The sequence below is a fragment of the Nannizzia gypsea genome, genomic scaffold (assembly GCF_000150975.2).
Source record: "Nannizzia gypsea CBS 118893 supercont1.6 genomic scaffold, whole genome shotgun sequence".
Lineage (NCBI taxonomy): Eukaryota > Fungi > Ascomycota > Eurotiomycetes > Onygenales > Arthrodermataceae > Nannizzia > Nannizzia gypsea.
The window spans coordinates 1,747,890-1,765,875 of NW_003345196.1; the positions used below are offsets into that span (position 1 = coordinate 1,747,890).

The 17,986-nt window shown below is 51.1% G+C and overlaps 11 protein-coding genes across 11 annotated transcripts; 6 read left to right on the forward strand and 5 right to left on the reverse strand.

Annotated features, from left to right (window-relative positions):
- Window positions 1–33: 33 nt before the first annotated feature.
- On the reverse strand, window positions 34–1,825 carry MGYG_07273 (hypothetical protein; the record flags this gene model as incomplete). Its single annotated transcript, XM_003171224.1, has 2 exons — window positions 34–1,667; window positions 1,777–1,825. The coding sequence occupies 2 exons, from the start codon at window positions 1,823–1,825 to the stop codon at window positions 34–36; spliced, it is 1,683 nt and encodes a 560-aa protein (XP_003171272.1).
- A 1,075-nt stretch (window positions 1,826–2,900) lies between these two features.
- MGYG_07274 (CMGC/SRPK protein kinase) lies at window positions 2,901–4,064 on the forward strand (the record flags this gene model as incomplete). The annotated part of the gene is made up of 2 exons (XM_003171225.1): window positions 2,901–3,477; window positions 3,538–4,064. 2 exons carry the CDS (start codon window positions 2,901–2,903, stop codon window positions 4,062–4,064), a joined length of 1,104 nt encoding a protein of 367 aa, XP_003171273.1.
- Window positions 4,065–4,815: 751 nt separating this feature from the next.
- MGYG_07275 (ADP-ribosylation factor 6) lies at window positions 4,816–5,681 on the forward strand (the record flags this gene model as incomplete). The annotated part of the gene is made up of 2 exons (XM_003171226.1): window positions 4,816–4,864; window positions 4,942–5,681. 2 exons carry the CDS (start codon window positions 4,816–4,818, stop codon window positions 5,679–5,681), a joined length of 789 nt encoding a protein of 262 aa, XP_003171274.1.
- A 272-nt stretch (window positions 5,682–5,953) lies between these two features.
- On the reverse strand, window positions 5,954–7,737 carry MGYG_07276 (phosphatidylinositol N-acetylglucosaminyltransferase subunit A; the record flags this gene model as incomplete). The annotated part of the gene is made up of 5 exons (XM_003171227.1): window positions 5,954–6,998; window positions 7,054–7,442; window positions 7,514–7,548; window positions 7,610–7,683; window positions 7,721–7,737. The coding sequence occupies 5 exons, from the start codon at window positions 7,735–7,737 to the stop codon at window positions 5,954–5,956; spliced, it is 1,560 nt and encodes a 519-aa protein (XP_003171275.1).
- A 395-nt stretch (window positions 7,738–8,132) lies between these two features.
- On the forward strand, window positions 8,133–10,574 carry MGYG_07277 (ATP-dependent RNA helicase dbp6; the record flags this gene model as incomplete). Its single annotated transcript, XM_003171228.1, has 1 exon — window positions 8,133–10,574. The coding sequence occupies one exon, from the start codon at window positions 8,133–8,135 to the stop codon at window positions 10,572–10,574; it is 2,442 nt and encodes an 813-aa protein (XP_003171276.1).
- An 85-nt stretch (window positions 10,575–10,659) lies between these two features.
- MGYG_07278 (pre-mRNA-splicing factor 18) lies at window positions 10,660–11,789 on the reverse strand (the record flags this gene model as incomplete). The annotated part of the gene is made up of 2 exons (XM_003171229.1): window positions 10,660–10,855; window positions 10,918–11,789. The coding sequence occupies 2 exons, from the start codon at window positions 11,787–11,789 to the stop codon at window positions 10,660–10,662; spliced, it is 1,068 nt and encodes a 355-aa protein (XP_003171277.1).
- A 516-nt stretch (window positions 11,790–12,305) lies between these two features.
- On the forward strand, window positions 12,306–13,088 carry MGYG_07279 (hypothetical protein; the record flags this gene model as incomplete). Its single annotated transcript, XM_003171230.1, has 1 exon — window positions 12,306–13,088. The coding sequence occupies one exon, from the start codon at window positions 12,306–12,308 to the stop codon at window positions 13,086–13,088; it is 783 nt and encodes a 260-aa protein (XP_003171278.1).
- Window positions 13,089–13,517: 429 nt separating this feature from the next.
- On the reverse strand, window positions 13,518–13,893 carry MGYG_07280 (hypothetical protein; the record flags this gene model as incomplete). The annotated part of the gene is made up of 3 exons (XM_003171231.1): window positions 13,518–13,684; window positions 13,782–13,817; window positions 13,878–13,893. 3 exons carry the CDS (start codon window positions 13,891–13,893, stop codon window positions 13,518–13,520), a joined length of 219 nt encoding a protein of 72 aa, XP_003171279.1.
- Window positions 13,894–14,098: 205 nt separating this feature from the next.
- On the forward strand, window positions 14,099–15,773 carry MGYG_07281 (hypothetical protein; the record flags this gene model as incomplete). The annotated part of the gene is made up of 2 exons (XM_003171232.1): window positions 14,099–14,293; window positions 14,370–15,773. The coding sequence occupies 2 exons, from the start codon at window positions 14,099–14,101 to the stop codon at window positions 15,771–15,773; spliced, it is 1,599 nt and encodes a 532-aa protein (XP_003171280.1).
- Window positions 15,774–16,007: 234 nt separating this feature from the next.
- Window positions 16,008–16,574, forward strand: MGYG_07282 (hypothetical protein; the record flags this gene model as incomplete). Its single annotated transcript, XM_003171233.1, has 1 exon — window positions 16,008–16,574. The coding sequence occupies one exon, from the start codon at window positions 16,008–16,010 to the stop codon at window positions 16,572–16,574; it is 567 nt and encodes a 188-aa protein (XP_003171281.1).
- A 438-nt stretch (window positions 16,575–17,012) lies between these two features.
- On the reverse strand, window positions 17,013–17,853 carry MGYG_07283 (hypothetical protein; the record flags this gene model as incomplete). Its single annotated transcript, XM_003171234.1, has 2 exons — window positions 17,013–17,420; window positions 17,479–17,853. The coding sequence occupies 2 exons, from the start codon at window positions 17,851–17,853 to the stop codon at window positions 17,013–17,015; spliced, it is 783 nt and encodes a 260-aa protein (XP_003171282.1).
- Window positions 17,854–17,986: the final 133 nt, after the last annotated feature.

Here is a 17,986-nt window from a genome sequence, read left to right on the forward strand (position 1 = left end):
AATATTTAGTTAATTGCTCGTCAAGAAAAAAGGTCAAGAAAAGATAAACGCCCACCAAGACCTCCGCCTTCTGCTGCCAAATCTATCATTTTTTGACCCCAGCCTGAGCTCTGACGAGACCCTGTGCATGCGGAGCTCGCTGGGTAATGTGTTTTTATTATTATTATATTGGTTGTTATGGGTTAGTATGTCCATTTGTGTGTCGGACGGGGAAACGGCAGGAAGGTCAGGCTCCGACTGACCAGTCACAATGTTATCAACGGGGCCGTCACAGACTTGATTGTGAACCTGGCGTTGAGTGCACCGCTCAATGAGCTTCCCTGCCGCGTACATACAACCGCCATAAGCATAACGGATGAGGGAGTCGCTAGTGAGGCTGCCGATGATAAAGACATCCTTGGCTACCTCGAGGTCGTGCATGGCCGCTGACTTGAGGGTATCCTTAGCAATTGACGCATCATGGGATTGATCGAAGCTGGCACCGAGTATTTCACGTTGAAGGTGGTAGTCAAGATAGGTTAACGAGCCCTTTCGGCCCACGGCGTATGATAGACCGGAAATGCGGCGGGTGATGGTAGAGCTGTCACTGCGGCGAAAGGTGACGATACCTTCTGTGCCATCGACTGCCACATCCACGACAAGAGTGTTTGGTAGGGCTTCATATATATCATCCCAGTTCCGGCTAGTGAGAAAGGTGGGAAGAGAGGCCTGGTTCCGCTTGTTTGGCTTGGGGGAGGTGAATTTGGCTAGTGTGCTACGCTTCATGAGCTTATAGATGCCGGCATATTCAGGGTAAGCTTGCTGATGGCAACTTCTAAGCGGAGAGGGGCTTGATTCTGGTTCCCATTTGAAGATGTGAATGATCTTCTGGTGAGGGTGAGCAGAGATGATGATATCAGCTGCCGAGAAGCCAGAGCCTATGACAAGCAGGGGTGCTTTCTCTGTCACAGGCAGGTCTGAGTGAGATGGAAGGGAGAGTAATGGCTGGAGGAGAGGTCTGGGTGGTTTGACTTCGGTGAAGATGCCTGATGCGAGTATAAGGTGTTTGCATTGTATATTGTGTGAGGCAATGTAGAAACCACTGTCTGTACGAGAGACGCCGGACACCGCCTGTCCATTCAGGATAGAGTTTCCGATACCAACAGCGGCTGGATATGCAGCCAGGTACTCTGCTATGGCCTGTCTAGACGGCCGGGTATAAGAGGGCATGTGGACGCCATGAGCGGCGTAGTAGTGGTCATAGAAACTATAACCCGGCAACGAGAGCATCCCCGCGTAGCTGAGAGACTGGATGTCCCAGGTGGTTCCAGGCGGGCATTCTGTCCACTGGCCACCGGGCTGGGGCGCATCACCGAGGCAGAGATGGGGCACCGCACGCTCGGGGTCGTGGTGCCAGGAGATGCAGGATGCCGACTCACGGTCGTCAGTCTCGCCAAACGGCCGGACGAGTGAGTCAACCAGCGAGTTTATAGGCAGGGATTGAGTCGAGTAGGAGAAGCGAGATGCCTCGAAGTGGCTGGTCAGATGGGCAACATCGAGCTGGAGCAGTTCCGTAGCATCCTTTAGCTTTGCATGCAGTATCGGATCAGGATGAGGTGAGTCGAGATTGTAGTAGGGGACGTTGCCGTGCAGGATGTAGGATAGAATCAGTGCAGATGGCCCGTTGCCTGTAGTCCTTGTCAGTTTGCTGGTCTACTTAACTGCCTAATATAAGTAACAAAAGAAGGAGAGGAAGAAGAAGAAGAAGAAGAAAACAGTGCACAGCCCACCACTTACCCACGATGACTGCGTCGATTAATGACGAATCTGACCGTCGCCCGTCCATGATAAAAACAGAATCGGAATCGGAATCAGGACAGCAGGCTAAGGGTTCTCCCAGTTCAGGTTGTGAGGGAGAAGGAGAATCGTTGCTGGCAGGAGAGTGGTATATCCTGCGGCCGTAGAGCCACCCGCATTTCCTGATAGTTAACTAGCTCGAGCAGCAGCGGGCGGGCACTATAGCCGAGAGAGAGAGAGAGAGAGAGAGAGAGAGAGAGAGGAGAGTGTTTCGGCCGGTCCGTCCGTCGAGTGTTTTTTGTGCTGGCTCGAAGCCGAAGCTGTGATGCAGCTATGATTGGGATATAGATCTATAACTGGTTTATGCCGGTGGTTAACAGGCCCTCCGCCACGGCTGCATAACTAACTAGTTAGTTAGTTAACCAGTTATCAACGGACGAAAGAAACGTCAGGCGCCCGCTGCAGTGCGCTCGACTGAAGGATCCTGCATCGCCGTCCCGTCCCTCTGATTATAAATCCATGTACTCCGTAGAGCAGAGGGGGAGGAAAAATCTGCGGACGAGTTCTCTTCGTTAAGTTAACTAGTTTTTCCCGCGATGCGCCGAGGGGCAAAAACCCCGAAAAGTGCTGACAAATTCGTCCGTCTCTCTCTTTTCTTTTCTTTTTTTCGTTTTATCCTCTTCGTCATTTTGGTTATTTATATATGTGTATCTGCTGGGCCCGTGAGTTTGAGGCTAAGGGGAGGAGGAAAGGCTGCTCTCGGACGCTGGCCGTGATGTGGTGGTGGTGGTGGTGACAGGGAGCCGTTGGAGTTGGAGTTGCAGCCTGACAGTTAAATAACTAACAGGTAGTTAGTTAAATAACTAAAAGAGCGGCTCTGCTGGAAGATCATGGTTGGCCGCCTGGACTGACGTTGATTCGGTCGAGTTGGTGATCGATGATTTCTTTTTATTTTTTTTTTTTTTTTTACCACTTCCCCCGGCGGAGTAAACAACACAGGAAAGGAGGCACCAGCCTTGAAAGATGGATGAAACCATGAACCTAGTTAGGCTACAAAAGTGAGCCCACACTAGTGGTCAAACAGGATGACGAAGTGATATCGATATCTTCCGATTGTTTGTTTTATGTATAACAACTTGTTGTCCTGTTACCTGCCCCAGGGTCTTCCCCGAGAGGTCTCGACGCTGCCAAAGTATACCATACTCACCCTTAGGGTAGGCCCTGGCTCCCAGTACGAGTATATTGACGGTGTGGAGTTGCTAGAAAGATACCTGCCTGGGGGTTACCACCCAATATCAGTTGGAGACCTTCTCAACAACCGCTATCGGGTTGTTCCCAAGCTCGGCCATGGAACATTCTCCACTATCTGGCTTTCATGCGACGAACAGCAGGCTGCATACGTGGCTGTCAAAGTGAGCGCAGCGGATTCAACTCCTCGCGACGCTGACGTTCTGCGTACCATCGCAGCCTCGTCTTCCTACCTTGATCATCCAGGCCGGACTATGATCCCTACAGTCAAGGACCAGTTCGAACTCCAGGGCCCAAACGGATGTCATAGATGCTATGTAATGACTCCAGCACGATGCAGTCTATCGGAAGCAACTCTATTTCGCCTCTTTACGATCGAGACGGCACGCTCTCTTGTTGCTCAGTTAGTGCTGGCTGTTGCCTATACTCATAACCAGGGGTTTGTTCATGGAAGTTAGCAAGCTACAAAACTTATCCGGGAGCCTGGAATTATTGACTAATTCTCCGATGTAGGTATTCACCTGGGAAATGCTTTACTCCGACTGCCGTCTAGCCTCAATCAGCTCTCGGTAGAGCAGTTGTATGAAAAGTTCGGCACACCCTATGTAGAGCCGATTGTGCGCCACGATAAGGACCCCCTTCCTGCTGGTGTCCCGCCCCACGCAACACTACCCGTCTGGCTGGGAAAATGGGCGAACGAAATCCGGCCCACGGAAGCGCGTCTCATCCTGGGCGACTTCGGTGAAGCCTTTTTTTTACCACTGGAGGCCTGTCAACAGCGACTGGGCGAGCAATGTCGATCACCTACGGCTTTCTTACCACCGGAAGCACATTTCGAACCAGAAAAGACCATCTCGTTTCCTTCTGATATCTGGACACTCGCATGCGCTATATGGTCGATTCTGGGTTTCAGTGATCTTTTCGAAAGCATGCTGGCTACAAGTGATGACATCTCCAAGCAGCAGATAGATATCCTTGGAGAGTTGCCGCATGAGTGGCGGACCGCATGGAGGCTCGTCCTAGATGTTTTGACGAAGTAGGCCGGCCGAAGAAGGGGCGGGTATGTTTACCCTCTCATTTGAGTGTCAATTCGAGGAATTAGTACGCCGTCGGGAGGATGGCATGGGTGAATTTGAGGCTGACGAGGTCCTGGCTTTGCTTTGACATGATCCACCCAATGCTCGCATTTAGGCCGGAGCAGCGGCCACGATAGAAGCTGTCCTCGCTTCGGACTGGGATGGTAACCCTGGGGCTTGCGGGAGTTCCAAAAGCTTCACCTGTATAGTTAACTGGTGGTTTATCTGTATGAATATCTGTACTTATATTGGAGTTATTGGACTGGGGGTGTTCTGTTCAGCTTGCAAGTGGAATATAACAAAAAGACTCTATTAGAGAGGCAACTCACGCAGAAGACGATGTTAATTCAGCTTATCTATCCTCCGTGGATATTGTTGGTCCCTTCATAGCTGTAGATGTGTACATATAACTACCTATTCGTGCAGCTGGTTAACTTAGGTACCTAGGCTATTAGGTTATTTAGTTAAGTAACCTGGGTGGATCTACTCCCTAAGTGGTTATTTAACTAGGTTGGCGATGGAGGCTTGCGACGTCTCGGTTTCTTCACCACAACATATAACTACCTAGTACTTATCTAGTAACTAGCAGACAGCGATAACCAACAACAGCGCATCGCAGGAGGACAGCTTATGCCGTCTCGGCCGCCTTAACTAGTCTCCAGAGCTCTCTTGACATCCTACGGCATGTTTGTAGGGGTTGCTGGCGTCCGCAATCATGTTCCATCTCGCAAAGTCGCTTTACCAGTACGCTACAAGCAAAGAAGGTCGGCATCGAACATACAAACAAACATCTTGGTGAAGCAGGGGGGGAAATTCATGCTAACAGTCTGCGGATATACAGAGTACTCAATTTTGCTGCTCGGCCTCGATAACGCGGGCAAGACGACGCTTCTATCGCAGATCAAGGCGCTCTACATCCCACCTACCGACGGACAGACACAGCAGGTCTCTGCAAAGACGGTGCCAACGGTGGGACAGAATGTCTCTACCATCTCGTTACCGGACATGTACTTGAAGATATGGGACATCGGGGGCCAGATCTCCATGCGCGGCCTCTGGCAGAGCTACTATTCCAGCTGTCACGCCATCATCTTCGTGGTTGACAGCGCGGACGTGGGGGATGACCCGGATGTCTCTGACCTTGCCCCGTTGGCTACACCTAGAGATGGCAGCGAAGTGGACATAACTGCTGACGACGGTGGTGAGGGCGGTGATGGTGCATCACTGACAGACGGTGCGCTCGAGATACAGAAGATTGAGTCAATTGATCATGCCGGGCGGTTTGGCAGGTTGGACGAGTGTCGGCAGGTTCTTGAGTCTGTCCTCCGGCACGCGGACACAGCCGGTGTACCTATTCTTGTGCTGGCCAACAAGCAAGACAGAGAAGACTGTGTTGAGGTCGTCCGTATCAAAGAAGGCTTCGTTCGTAAGGTCTTTGAGGGCCAGGAAGGAGGCGGCGTACGGGACAGCAGGGTGCTCCCTGTCAGCGCCCTTACGGGGACTGGTGTCCAGGAGGCCGTTGACTGGGTCAGGAGTCGTGTAAAGTGGAATAAGGAAGGCCGGCCGCCCGTCATGAGGTAGCTGATCTAATATCCACAGTTGGAGGTTGAGGATTTACTTTTACTAGTATCTGATGCGAATATACGGCTGACTGCATATACCCGGCGTTTTGTTGATTTACCTCGATTTTAATATTATCGTCATTATCATTAACTATTGCTGAATAGAGTGGACGTCAATAACTGCCAGAATATCTCAATATCAGCGCAGTTTCATGTTACTCTGTCGGCCTTGCGTATAAAGGGGTATCGCGAAATTAAGGATATCGTAAAATATGAACACCAACAGCTCAGTCAAATCATTTCCTGCCATGTCTCATTGTGTCGAGGATGCCGAGCATTGCCTACCGGTTGGCGAGCATCGAGTATCTGGCCACCGCCTCTACCAGCCGGTTTCTTCGGCCAGTCTCGTGCGACGTCGATGCTACTGCGTGGCATCCACAGCTCGAGGAAAACATAGAGCAGAAAGTCGATCACAACGCAGAGACAGAACAGCTTTCCGGCCCAGATCCCACAACCGTAGTACCGCTTCAGCCGGTCAATGAGCGCAAAACTGTGCTCTCGTCTGCGCGACCCTGTCCAACTCTCCTTGGGGAAATTGCCGTAGAACTCTTCCTCACTGATGGCGCCACAGATCCCATCATAGACGCGTTCAGTACGTCGCGCGACATCAGTCCATGAGTACATCATTCGGACCTGGTCGTGGAACCTCTCCGTGCGCACCTTGTTCGACCGCAAGGCAGCAATCGCCTTTCCCGTTGCTTGCACTAGGTCATCCTCTTCTGGCTTTGCAAAGGTTGTCATATGCTGGGGGAGAACCTCGGGGATACCACCAACACGGGTGCAGACAATGTACAGCCCACAGCTGGCAGCCTCTACGATCACGGTGCCAAAAGCCTCTGTCAGGCTGGGATGAAGGTATATGTGGCCCTTGATCATCACATTGCGCACGTCTTCGTGCTTGATCGGGCCAAGGAGCTCTACCTTGTCCTGAAGCACTTTTCTCTCGAGCATTTGTTCCAGGTCAATAGCCTTTGGCCCAGATCCGCCAATAATGAACCGTACGTTTTTATTGAGCGCAAGTATCCGTGGTATTGCTGCTATCAGTAAGTCTGTTCCTTTGTTGTAGAAGAGGCGTGATATCACCACGATCGTTATCGTGTCGTCGGGACCAAGGAGACGGGGTCCAGGCATTCTATGAACCAACGGGCGGTTGTTTAACGAGCCACTCACGGACCCAGTGTATGAGGGTGGACGGAAGTTCTCTGCTACCAGAGCATTTGGGATCACGGAGACCATCATAGGGTCGAGAGACGCTCTCAGTACGGTGTTCTCCTTGCTGTAGGATGAATTAGCAAGATGGACGCAAGCACACAAAGGACAGTCGATCGTACCAAGTATGGCTGACGCATATAACATGATCCACATCGCTAAGTGTGAACTTGAGTACCTTGTTTGCAAGGATCGAACTAGCGTCTGCAAATCCAAAGAGGGAGTGGTCGGTGAAGACGGTGCGTAGGCCCATTGTCCGACCGTGAAGGATGGCTTCATGACAGAAACAGCTCAAGCTACCATGTCCATGCACTATCTCGATTTGTTCTCGGATCATGATGTTCCTGAATATTGGGAAGAAGGAGAAGACTGTTGGCATAGCGGATTCGCGGTAGATGACGAAGAAGGGAACATGGTAGACCTTGAGGCCATTGGTTAGGTAACGCACTCCGGTCCGGCCTTTGTACGCATGGGTCACAATGATCACCTTGTGTCCGCGGTCGATGAGTTTCTATATCCACCAGGTTAGACACCCAACTCTCGAAATAGTAAGTTATAGGGTTGAACCAGCTCTCAACTCACTGAAGAGACTTGATATATGTGACTTTCCACTCCGCCTACAACTTTTCGTTAAAGGGAGAAGCCAAAACAAAATGTCTCATCATTCAATGGCCATACCCGGCTGAGGGAAGAAAAAATCACTTATCATGCTGCGTGCCGTATTCAGATAGTCAGCGGGAGTTGCAAGGTAACTACCTAGGTAGAGAGCGCAGTTATAGCATAACTTACGCAATATTGTAAGGCATGATGAACACGTAGAAAGCTCACAGAGCAAGCCCCGCGCAAAAGGGTCTATCCCTGCCTGAGAACGGTAGCATCAAGCTTGATAATCCTCTTCCTCTTCCTCCTCGCGCGCTTCTATCAAATTATCAAAATATCACGTCTTTTCGTCTTTTTTCAACCTCCTGAAGGTGGAAGAAAGTCCACCACGTGATTCTGAGCTTATATAATCTTCATGTTGAGGCTTAAAAAAAAGAAAAGGTAAAAATAAAAATAAAATCAAAACTTCAGAAAGAACCGAAAAAAGAAGAGAGAGTAAAGAGAAGAAAAGAAGACCGAGGAAGAGGCTGAGGAAGAGCTGTAGCTATAGGATAGCCCATACTCAACGGGCTTGATCACTTGTGGTCTGACAGCACTGGAGATGGCGGGCATCGCGCACCGAGCAAACGATTCATCGCCAGCTACTCGCAAACGGAAGCGCCATGAGGACAGCTCGGATAGGCCGCAGAGTGTCGAGAAGGGCAGTAGGAAGAAGAAGAGTTCTACTGCCGAGTTATCTCAGAAAGGAGTCGGAGAAAGGTCTACCAGCCCAAAGACAAGTTCGGAAGCGTGGGCGGCGAGTAATGGGCATTCGGTCCTTCGGGAGGAAGCAGAGGACAAGACGGCCCTTTCAGTGGAAGACAAACTTGATGGGAGAAACAAGAAGGAAAGCAGTAGAGGAATGGCAGACAGATCTGATAAGCAGACTCGAAAACATGAAGCTCGGGGTACAGCATCCACGCGAGATGGTACCGGACGCAAAGTGATATCAATTACCGATGAGGATGATGCAAAGACGAAAAGACATAAAAAGATTATGTCCAGGTACGAAAAAGCGAGGAGAAGTGCAGCAGACCAAGCTTTGCCTGATTTAAAAGAAAATGAACTGCCAGCGGGGGAGGCGAAAGAGGAAGCTCATGGCCTAGTGCCTTTGCCGCAACCTGCCCCTGCGCCCAGCGATTCTGCAGCACCATCTTATTCTACTCTTCCTCCATGGTTGGCAGCCCCCTCAAAGGCCTTGCCTGGGTTTCGATCAAGTTTTTCGAATCTGGGGTTGGGTGCAGACCTAGTTGACGTTCTCAAAGACAAGGGATACACAGAGGCTTTGCCGGTTCAGTCAGCAGTGATACCTCTGCTTGCAAAAGGACCTACAAGATACACCGGAGATATTTGTGTCTCGGCCGCCACTGGGTCAGGTAAAACTTTGGCATACGTTCTACCCCTTTTTGCTGGACTCAAACGTCTGCCCGTTGCCAAGCTACGGGCTGTGATTATTGTTCCTACGAGAGAGCTAGTCAAGCAGGTTCGTGATGCATGCGAACTCTGTGCTAGTGGCTCGGGGCTTCGAATTGGCACCGCCGTGGGCTCAACTGCTCTAAAGGATGAGCAGACTCAGATCATGAAGCAGACTCGCATGTACAGGCCGGAAAGCACCGGGAGCCAGTGTGACAGGGAGATGACAGCAGATGAATGGGCCTCTTTCAGCCTGACAGACTATATTGCTGAAGCAGAGGAGTACAGCAAGACATTACCAGACCATGTTATAGAATGGTCTCCTTGTGTCGATATACTGATATGCACTCCTGGCAGACTTGTTGACCATATCCGGTCTACCAAAGGATTTATACTGGACTCTCTTGAATGGCTGATCATTGATGAAGCTGACCGGTTGCTCAACGAGAGCTTTCAGGAGTGGGTAGAGACTGTTCTGCCTGCCTTGGATACAAAGGAGCAATCTACCACCACCGGCCCACTACAACAACTAACGAAGGGATTCAGCTTTCCACTAGGGTCCCGGAATCTTCAGAAGGTTATACTTAGTGCGACCATGACTCGAGATATAACGAAGCTGAATTCACTGCGACTACATAATCCTAAACTTGTTGTTGTTGATGGTGCAGACATGAACGATGCCACGAGAAATGGAGAGACAGGGCCAGATAGTAATATCACCCTACCATCACTCCTAGATGAAAGTTTGATACCTGTAGGCGATGGGTCCGAAAAGCCTCTCTACCTGTTGAAGTTGCTGCAGACACATATCGGCATGGCCGTTGAGGAGAAGACCAGGACGAAAACCAGACAGATGTCCGTCTCCTCAAACCCAGGTGACTCCAGTGACTCTAGTAGTCTATCAGAGGACTCTATATCCTCCTCATCTGCCTCCACATCTTCATCATCATCAGATGATGATGACTCGTCTGATTCTAGTTCAGATTCAGATTCAGAATCGTCTGTAAGCGGCGACTCATCCACCGGGAACGAACGAAATAACACACCTCGTTCAGTCCTCATATTCACAAAATCATCAGAGGCAGCATCGCGACTATCACGTCTGCTTGCCCTCATGTATCCATATCTGGACGGAAAGGTTGGAACTCTCATCAAATCCAACAAATCCAGCACCTCACGGAGGGCTATCTCAGGTTTTCAAAAGGGGAAAATACAAATCATCGTTGCAACAGATCGTGCCTCTCGTGGCTTGGATCTTCCTCTGTTAGACAATATCATCAACTATGACATTCCCAACAGCTTGACAACATATGTTCATAGAGTTGGCCGTACTGCCAGAGCCGGCAGGCCTGGTTCTGCCTGGAGTCTGGTGACCCATAGCGAGGGTAGGTGGTTTACAAACGATATCGCTAGAGGAAGTGTGAACAGGGCTGCTGGCAAGACGATCAAGCGGGTGGCCATGAAACTGGACGATAGGGGCATGGCTGACTTGCGGGAAAGATACGGCAAGGCTTTGAAACAGTTGGAGGCTGAGGTAGTGGGTTTCCGAAAGGGAGTAGACAAAGAGAGGCCAGCTAGAGCAGCCCCTTAATTGAACCGTTGTCGTCCAAAAAAAAATAGATATCATCATCTAAGGTTAATGAGTAGAACTGATAACGTCGGCAAAGAGGCATTTCTCATCCCATGAGCTGGAGCTGGTCATCCGGTGGCCATCTGACTTGGGCGAAGGTCAGGCATCGTTTGATGCTCTGGAGGAACTTGCGCGTAATCTCATCGCTCATGATATGGGCCTGTCCCTTGCCTCCTTCGTGTAGTTTTTCTCGAGCAGAACGTTCGTGAATACCAACCATGGTGACACCAATAGGCCAGGCTCTATCAATGTAGTTAGCATTAGACCCTTTACCAGTTAAAAGGACCATTCGGACTCTACTCACGCTTTGCCGATACTCAGTGTAAGATACCCGTCATTAGCATCAACATATCGTCGGTTCTGGGCATTTCTGACAATCTCAACGACGGGCTCGAGGATGCCATCCTCTATATCTCCGTTCTCGAACTTCTTGAACAGAGGCCGCATGTTCTCCCGCGACTGTACCATAGCGTTGTAAGCCTGTTTGCCCTGAAAGGTCTGCTTGACAGCATCATCTCTCTGGGCCAGGGCAACCTCCCATTCCTTGAGGACGAGGGTGAAGTATGAGGCCAGTTGTCTGAAGAGGTATCGTTTCCCTTCTTTGTCTGCAGGCAGCTTGTCGGGCACCTTCATGTCCGCCTCTGGCACCAGCTCCAGGGTGGTAGGAATGGGCCCATCCGTAAGCTTCTTCTTATTCTGCTGCTCCGGGTTGACGAGGTTTCTGTATCTCTTCAGTCTCCCTTTGTGGCTCTCTCCAAAGAGCCGCGCCGGCTCCCCCAGCTCTCGCAGCTTTCCAATCAGCTCACCATCGTCGAGATCCTCACCAGCCTCCGCGGTTGTCTCTTCCTTTTCGCTGCTGACGTCTCTATCGGCCAGTCCCTGGCGCTTGCGGCGCTCTTTTTCTCGCGCGTCTTCCTCCGCTTCTCGTCGTGCCCTTGACTCTTCGGCCAGCCGTCTTCGTTTCTCCTCCCGCCGGCGATTCTGCTCCGCCTCTTCTTCATCTCGCCTCCGCTTCAGCTCGGCTCGCTCTTCTCGTTCTCGCTGCAGCTTCTCTTGCTCTGCATTATACGCTGCCACGCGAGCTGCCTCGACATCTGACCGTTTGGTGTATTTCTTCTCCGTGCTGTCCGACTTGGCCTTGGATATCTCCTTTGACATAAGAGATGCAAAATCCATCGTTACCTAGTCACCGTAGCGCTCTTGACTCTGGTGGGTAGTCGTCCGTCTGGTATATCTCAAGTTGGAGGTCGTTGGCTGTCTGATGGTCGTTCGTCGCTAGCTTTTCTTTTTCACCTAGTTATTTACATCACTTCCTGAGGCTTAACCCTAAGCTTACCCTAATGAGAAGGGTAGTACTTGGGCATTAAGCCGAGTGTAGCTTGTTTCTATATATAAAATAATTACTGTATCTACTAGTATTAATAACCGATAGGGAAGGGTGAAATATGGACAATCAGTTATTTGACTGAGAGGTTCTTCGGTCGTGAGAACCTCAGGCCTTAGTTAGAGGCTGGCGAACGGTACAAGAACTAACTACAGCCTCACAAAAGCTCTACTCGTTATTTCACTAGCTTTGACGCGCTGTTTCAACACATATATCTGCATATACTGGCCTCCTCGCTATACAAATCCTTTGGCTAATCTATATACTCATTCGCTGACTGAGGAACCTCTGAGAAACGCGTACCCATCATGGCTTCAGCAGATGAAGCCCTCAAAGTTGACCGCGAGAAGACAACACCGTTCCATCTGAAGCTGTTCTACCGCCAGAACTCCTTTCATTCACTCTCAGACTTTCCTATCCTATCCGCGCCATCCACAGCTGAGAATGGAACAGCTCCCAACCCTCCACTGCCTCCGCACCTTCAGATATACACCTGGCAGTCGTGCTCACTGCGGGAGCTGGCGCATCTGCTCACCTCAACACTACCAGCTCTGCTTCCCGACCCAGCCGTAGGGACACGCTTGAGCTTCCGGCTAGTTTACCCCGACACAAGGAGCCAGCCTGGCGGTCGACCGAGCGACGCGGGAGATGGACGCGGGAAATATATCAGCAAGGATATAGGAAGCGTGATTGTAAAGCCGAAGAAGGATGAAGATGCAGGCGAAGGGATAACTCTTGAAGGTGACGAGGCGGATAAGGTACTCCATGACGTGCGGTTCGTTATTGGAGACTACATTGACTGTGCTATACTGCCGCCTCTCGCTGACGGGTCCGTGGCTCCCCCATTACCCTCTCGTGGACCGCCTACCTCCGCAATAGGAGGGGGCATGCGAGCGTTTGGAGGAGGGCCATTTTCACGAGACTCTGGGTTTTCAAGGCCAAGGCATGGGCCTGGGAGAAGTGGAGGAGTAATGTCTGGTGCGAACCCAGCCAGCGTACCTAGCGGAGAGTGGAGGAGAGGAGAAAGGCTACCAGATAGCAGTGGACGTGTATACGGTAGGGGGCTACGAGACGGGGGCCGGCCTTATTAACCGGCGAGACATGCTTCTTTACCTCTGTAGCCTGCGAGATCATCAACATTTTACTGGAGATTTATGAAGGCAAAGGATTTCAACATGCATGCCCCTTGGTATATTCACAATCGCAGATTCGTAACACTTGCTTGTGTGCTTCGATGACAGTCATATGCAGAGGCAAAAGCGCATAACCAGATACTGATATGGCTGATGTTCAACAGTATTGCTATTATACAGTGACAAAAAGAGACACATCGACAGCTAGTACACGTCAGAGTCCCTCATCATCTGGCTCGAAATATATGCTGGATGCCACTTGAAACAGACAATCCACTGTAACAAGGCATGTCCACTTTGACGTCCCTAATTCCTCAAAACTCCGCGATAGTATCTCCCCTTCTCTTCCCCCGGAAGTTGTATTTACCCTAACGCAGTCGGGTCAAGTTAGCGCCATGCTGTAACTGGGTATGAATATGGTAGAAATGTAGCACCCACATCTGTCTTGTAGGAGATGTAGCCGACGATGCCAGGGATGACAGCCATGTAGCAGAGTGAGAGCCAGGCAGTGCGCGGCGTCCATCTAAAATACTTGTAGCGGTTCTTGTGTGTGTCTAGCCAAATGTTAACATGTAAACTATTGAATAACCAGCTGTCAACAGCATCGAATGTTGTGGATCGATCGAAACCGATGGGTCGGAGGGTGCTGACCGTAGTACTTCTGCAGCGCAGGGTCAAGGTGAAGATCTATCAATTGAGTTAGTTAAATGACCCCTGGGGCAAGGAGCATTTCCGGCATTAACTTACTCGACGGTCCCGCCATGCTTGCTGTCTTCTTTGCTGTCGCTTTTCTCGATCTTCTGCGTCTTCGTCTTTTTTGTTTGACGTTGAAGTTCGGCTTTTTCTTGGCGCAATTTGCCGCGTTAAGCGCCTTGGCGGCTAACTAGAAAGGAAAAAAAGACAAAAACGACGACGACGATGAGGAAGAAGATGAAGACGATGGTAATAAAAAAAGGGATAGGAAGAGGATGTCGCTCTACTATGAAGCTGCAGATGTTCTCAGTGGGCCCTCTCACACCGGTTCCCTCAAGTCGAGAGTGTATAGTGGCAAGTGGAAGTCTCCTGCAGCGCAGATTTATGCGCTGATAGTTGAAGTCGCAAAATATAATGAGTGCATCACGGAGGTAATTGACAGTGCGGGCATCCTGGCACACGAGCCAAAGGTCAGTCGGATCTAGTAATTTGCGTTTATCACTTCAATTGGATACACAATTAACGAGAACAAGGTGATGTGAGCAGTTAACTCCTATTCTGTCACTTCTCCTCGTCTATGACTTTCTGCTGTCTAAAAGAGGCATCGCAGCGCCATCGAATCACCCCCTGCGTCTAGCAGTAGAGCGCCACAAGTCTCGTATTAATGCAGAACTTACGAAGCTGCGAATCCGTCGAGGATGCGCGTCGAAGGAGGAATTGAAGCAAAAGCTGCTGCAGGACAAGCAAGCTACGGAGACATTCTCGCCAAGATGGATACGAATAAATAATGCACTGACAAGGCTGGATCGTGAGATGGGGAGTACTTTTGCTGGGTATGGGCCTGTGAGTTCGTTGTCTGAGCTTGCGGAGGCCACGGCGGATGAGAAGAAGAAGTACTACTTGGACGAACACATCCCGGACCTTTTGGCGATCAGCCGTGACATCGACATCACTTCCTCACCTGCATATAAGGAAGGAAGGCTTATACTCCAGGACAAAGCCTCTTGTTTTCCTGCCTATTTGCTACTGGGTGACCATCCAGAGCAATGGGATGGTGATCTGATTGATGGTTGTGCTGCCCCGGGAAACAAAACAACCCATCTTGCTTCGTTACTCTCTTCTACCGCGAGGAAACAAAAAAAAAGAATATTTTCGCTAGATGCATCTCGCTCACGGTCCAAGATTCTACAGACCATGGTGAAAAAGGCCGGCGCGGATGACATGGTGACCGTCATGCCTGGGCAGGACTTCCTGGCCCTCGACCCGACAGACACTCGATTCCAGCATGTTACTGCTCTTTTGCTTGACCCTAGCTGTTCGGGTAGTGGGATCACAAAACGTGAAGATGTTCCACAACTCAGCCTGCCCAAGTCAAAGTCTGAACTTGCGTCAACTACTACATCTGGCTGCAAGGGAGTGAAGAACCGGAAGAGGAAACGCGAGACTCCAGTGGATGCGTCTTCCACCGCCAACCCTCCAACAACAGGAGAAAAAGAAGATGGGAGTGAACGGCTGGCGAAGCTTGCTAACCTGCAGAGTCAGATAGTCGAGCATGCCTTTAGCTTCCCAGCTGCCACCCGGGTCACTTACAGCACCTGCTCGATACACCAGGAGGAGAACGAGGACGTAGTTGCTCGTGTGCTAGCCTCATCGGTTTCTCAACGTCGTGGCTGGAGACTTGAGCTTCGGTCTGAGCAGGCAAGGGGGCTTCAGAAGTGGCATCACCGCGGGATACTCTCCGGTGATTCCTTGGAGAGCTTACCCCTGCTGTCCTCTGATCAGGTGGAGGCTTGTATTCGATGTTGGCCTGCAGGAGATGAAGGCACCGGGGGGTTCTTTGTAGCTATCTTTGTGCGGGACGAAATTGGAGGCGAAGAGGAAGAACAGGAACAAGAAGAAGCTTATACTGAAGAATATGACGACGTTTGGGAAGGTTTTAGTTCTAGCTAAAACAGTAGTATCTTCAATATCAACATGGTCAATATATGCTGTCAATTGAATCATATTGGCATGTTTTGAAACAAGCATTATAATACGAGCCAGAGTGTCTCAGAGCCAACACACTAGATCTTGAGCCTCTCACATATACAACCTGTTACTTCTACTACAAACCCTACTAATCTGCTTTTACTCTTATTACTCCGTACAGCTATTTGTTACCACCGCTGCTACTGTTACTGTAATATGGACTCGTTTACTTTCCGCATGCAGCCGCCAGCACCAGGAATGACTGACCTCAATGACGACAAACAACCACGATACCCCGTCTTCGAAGATGGACTACAAGTTCGCATGACAGTTTTCGTGGATGAGCAGAATTGTGCTCCAGAGAATGAGGTTGACGCCGACGACGACCGGAGCTGGCATTGGGTTGCGTATGCTTACGATGCTGATGCTGGCGGCAAAGCTGTAGGCGTGGTTCGTCTCGTCCCGCCACCGCATGAAGAGGGCCACTACCACCACCACCAGCATGGGAGCGGAAAGCCGTTTGCCAAGATCGGCCGTTTGGCTGTTCTGGCTGCGTATCGAGGCAAAGGGCTTGCTCGAAGACTGGTCGAGATGGCGCTGAGATGGGGGGTTGAGCATAGGTTGGACGTAGGTGGTGGATGGGGGGGATTGGTGTTGGTACATGCGCAGACGGATGTCGAGGCGATGTATGCCCGGCTGGGCTTCGAGACGGACAAGAGTCTAGGACAGTGGGATGAAGAAGGGATTCAGCATGTTGGGATGTGGAAGACGCTAGAGTTATGATTCTACAGGGTCTACGGATCAGGACACTGGGGTTGGATATGGGTAAATTTGTTTGATTCGGGCCCAGGCAAGACGGCCGTATGCACGGTAACGAAATGATAAAAAAACAGATGGTAGAAGAAAAAGAAGATAGACAAGGAGAAATGAAATCTATATGCATGGAGGACCGGGGAACCTCGTTCAGACAGCCGTAATCAAAAAAGAAAAGCATAATGAGCTAAACAAACACGCGGTTATCATCCTGGATGGAACATGTAGGCCATGAGAGCAAAGACGAAAGTAGAAGACAAAGATGAGAGAGCAATGGGCCGAGAGAGCCAAGCCAAGTCAAGTACTCCGTAATGTGGTAGACTTGAGACCACGGCAAGGGGGGTATCAATTGTAACAGAAAAGAAGAGGGTAGGTGGGGGAGGTAATGCATAAAGCAGTGAGTCTGGGCTAGAAGGTGCTCCAGCTCCAGTCTCTGGGCACGCTGGTGGCAATCATGCCGTCCTGGTGCTCGTCTGAATCAGCGTCTGGGTCGGCAATACTGAGCCGGTCAGCCTCGATGGCCCATCCCTGGCTGCGCTCAGGGGCGTTGAGGTTGGCGAGTAGGTTATGCTGGATCTGGTTGAGTCGATCGGCGCGGGCCTGCTCCCAGCGGCGGTAGGCGGCCCAGCAGAGGTCACAGCTGCGTGAGGGGATACCGTCCGGGTGGAATCTGGCGTTCTGGTCGAGTGGAATGGTGTAGGGGGTATGGGAGGAGCAAAAGACGTGGCCGCAGTGACGGCAGTGGTGGCGACGAACGAAGATGCCGAAGAACGACTTGCACACTGGCGAGTCGCAGGAGGGAGAAGCAGAGTCGGCCTATTAACTGTTAGCTGTCTCTTATACAATGACTCCATACCAATAGCTATATTTATACAAGTAAAACTGAGAAAGGAAGGGGGATAAGGGAGATAGAAATACCTTCCAGTGCTCCCTGGTAGGCGAGCCAGTGACCTCTCCGAGATTCTGATCCCGCAGCCACTCGTCCTGGGCGAGCCTGCTGACGCCGCTGCGAGTGCTGTCGACCGTCGACCGGCGAGACAGACGCTCCGTCGGCGTGATGCTGCCATCCTGCCCGTCCTGCCCGTCGACTGAGCCGTGGACGCTGCGCGGCGGCGTGAGAGGTGACGGCTTTGGTGCCCGCTCGGTTCGACGCAGGGCCGCGGGAACGTACAGCGGCGACTTGAGCGGCCGCAGCTGGCGCGACTGCGACTTGGCTCTGGAGGTGCTGAAGCTGAGGCTGCGCGCTCATCGGCCCCGGCGAGGAGGGCGAGTGGTTTGTAGGAGTTGCGGAGCCCGAATTGGCTGGGGATGGCTGGCCATCAGGGAGGAGACAGGCCGCGAGGCGGAAGGATTGGCGGCGACACTTGCATCGACGGCTGTCC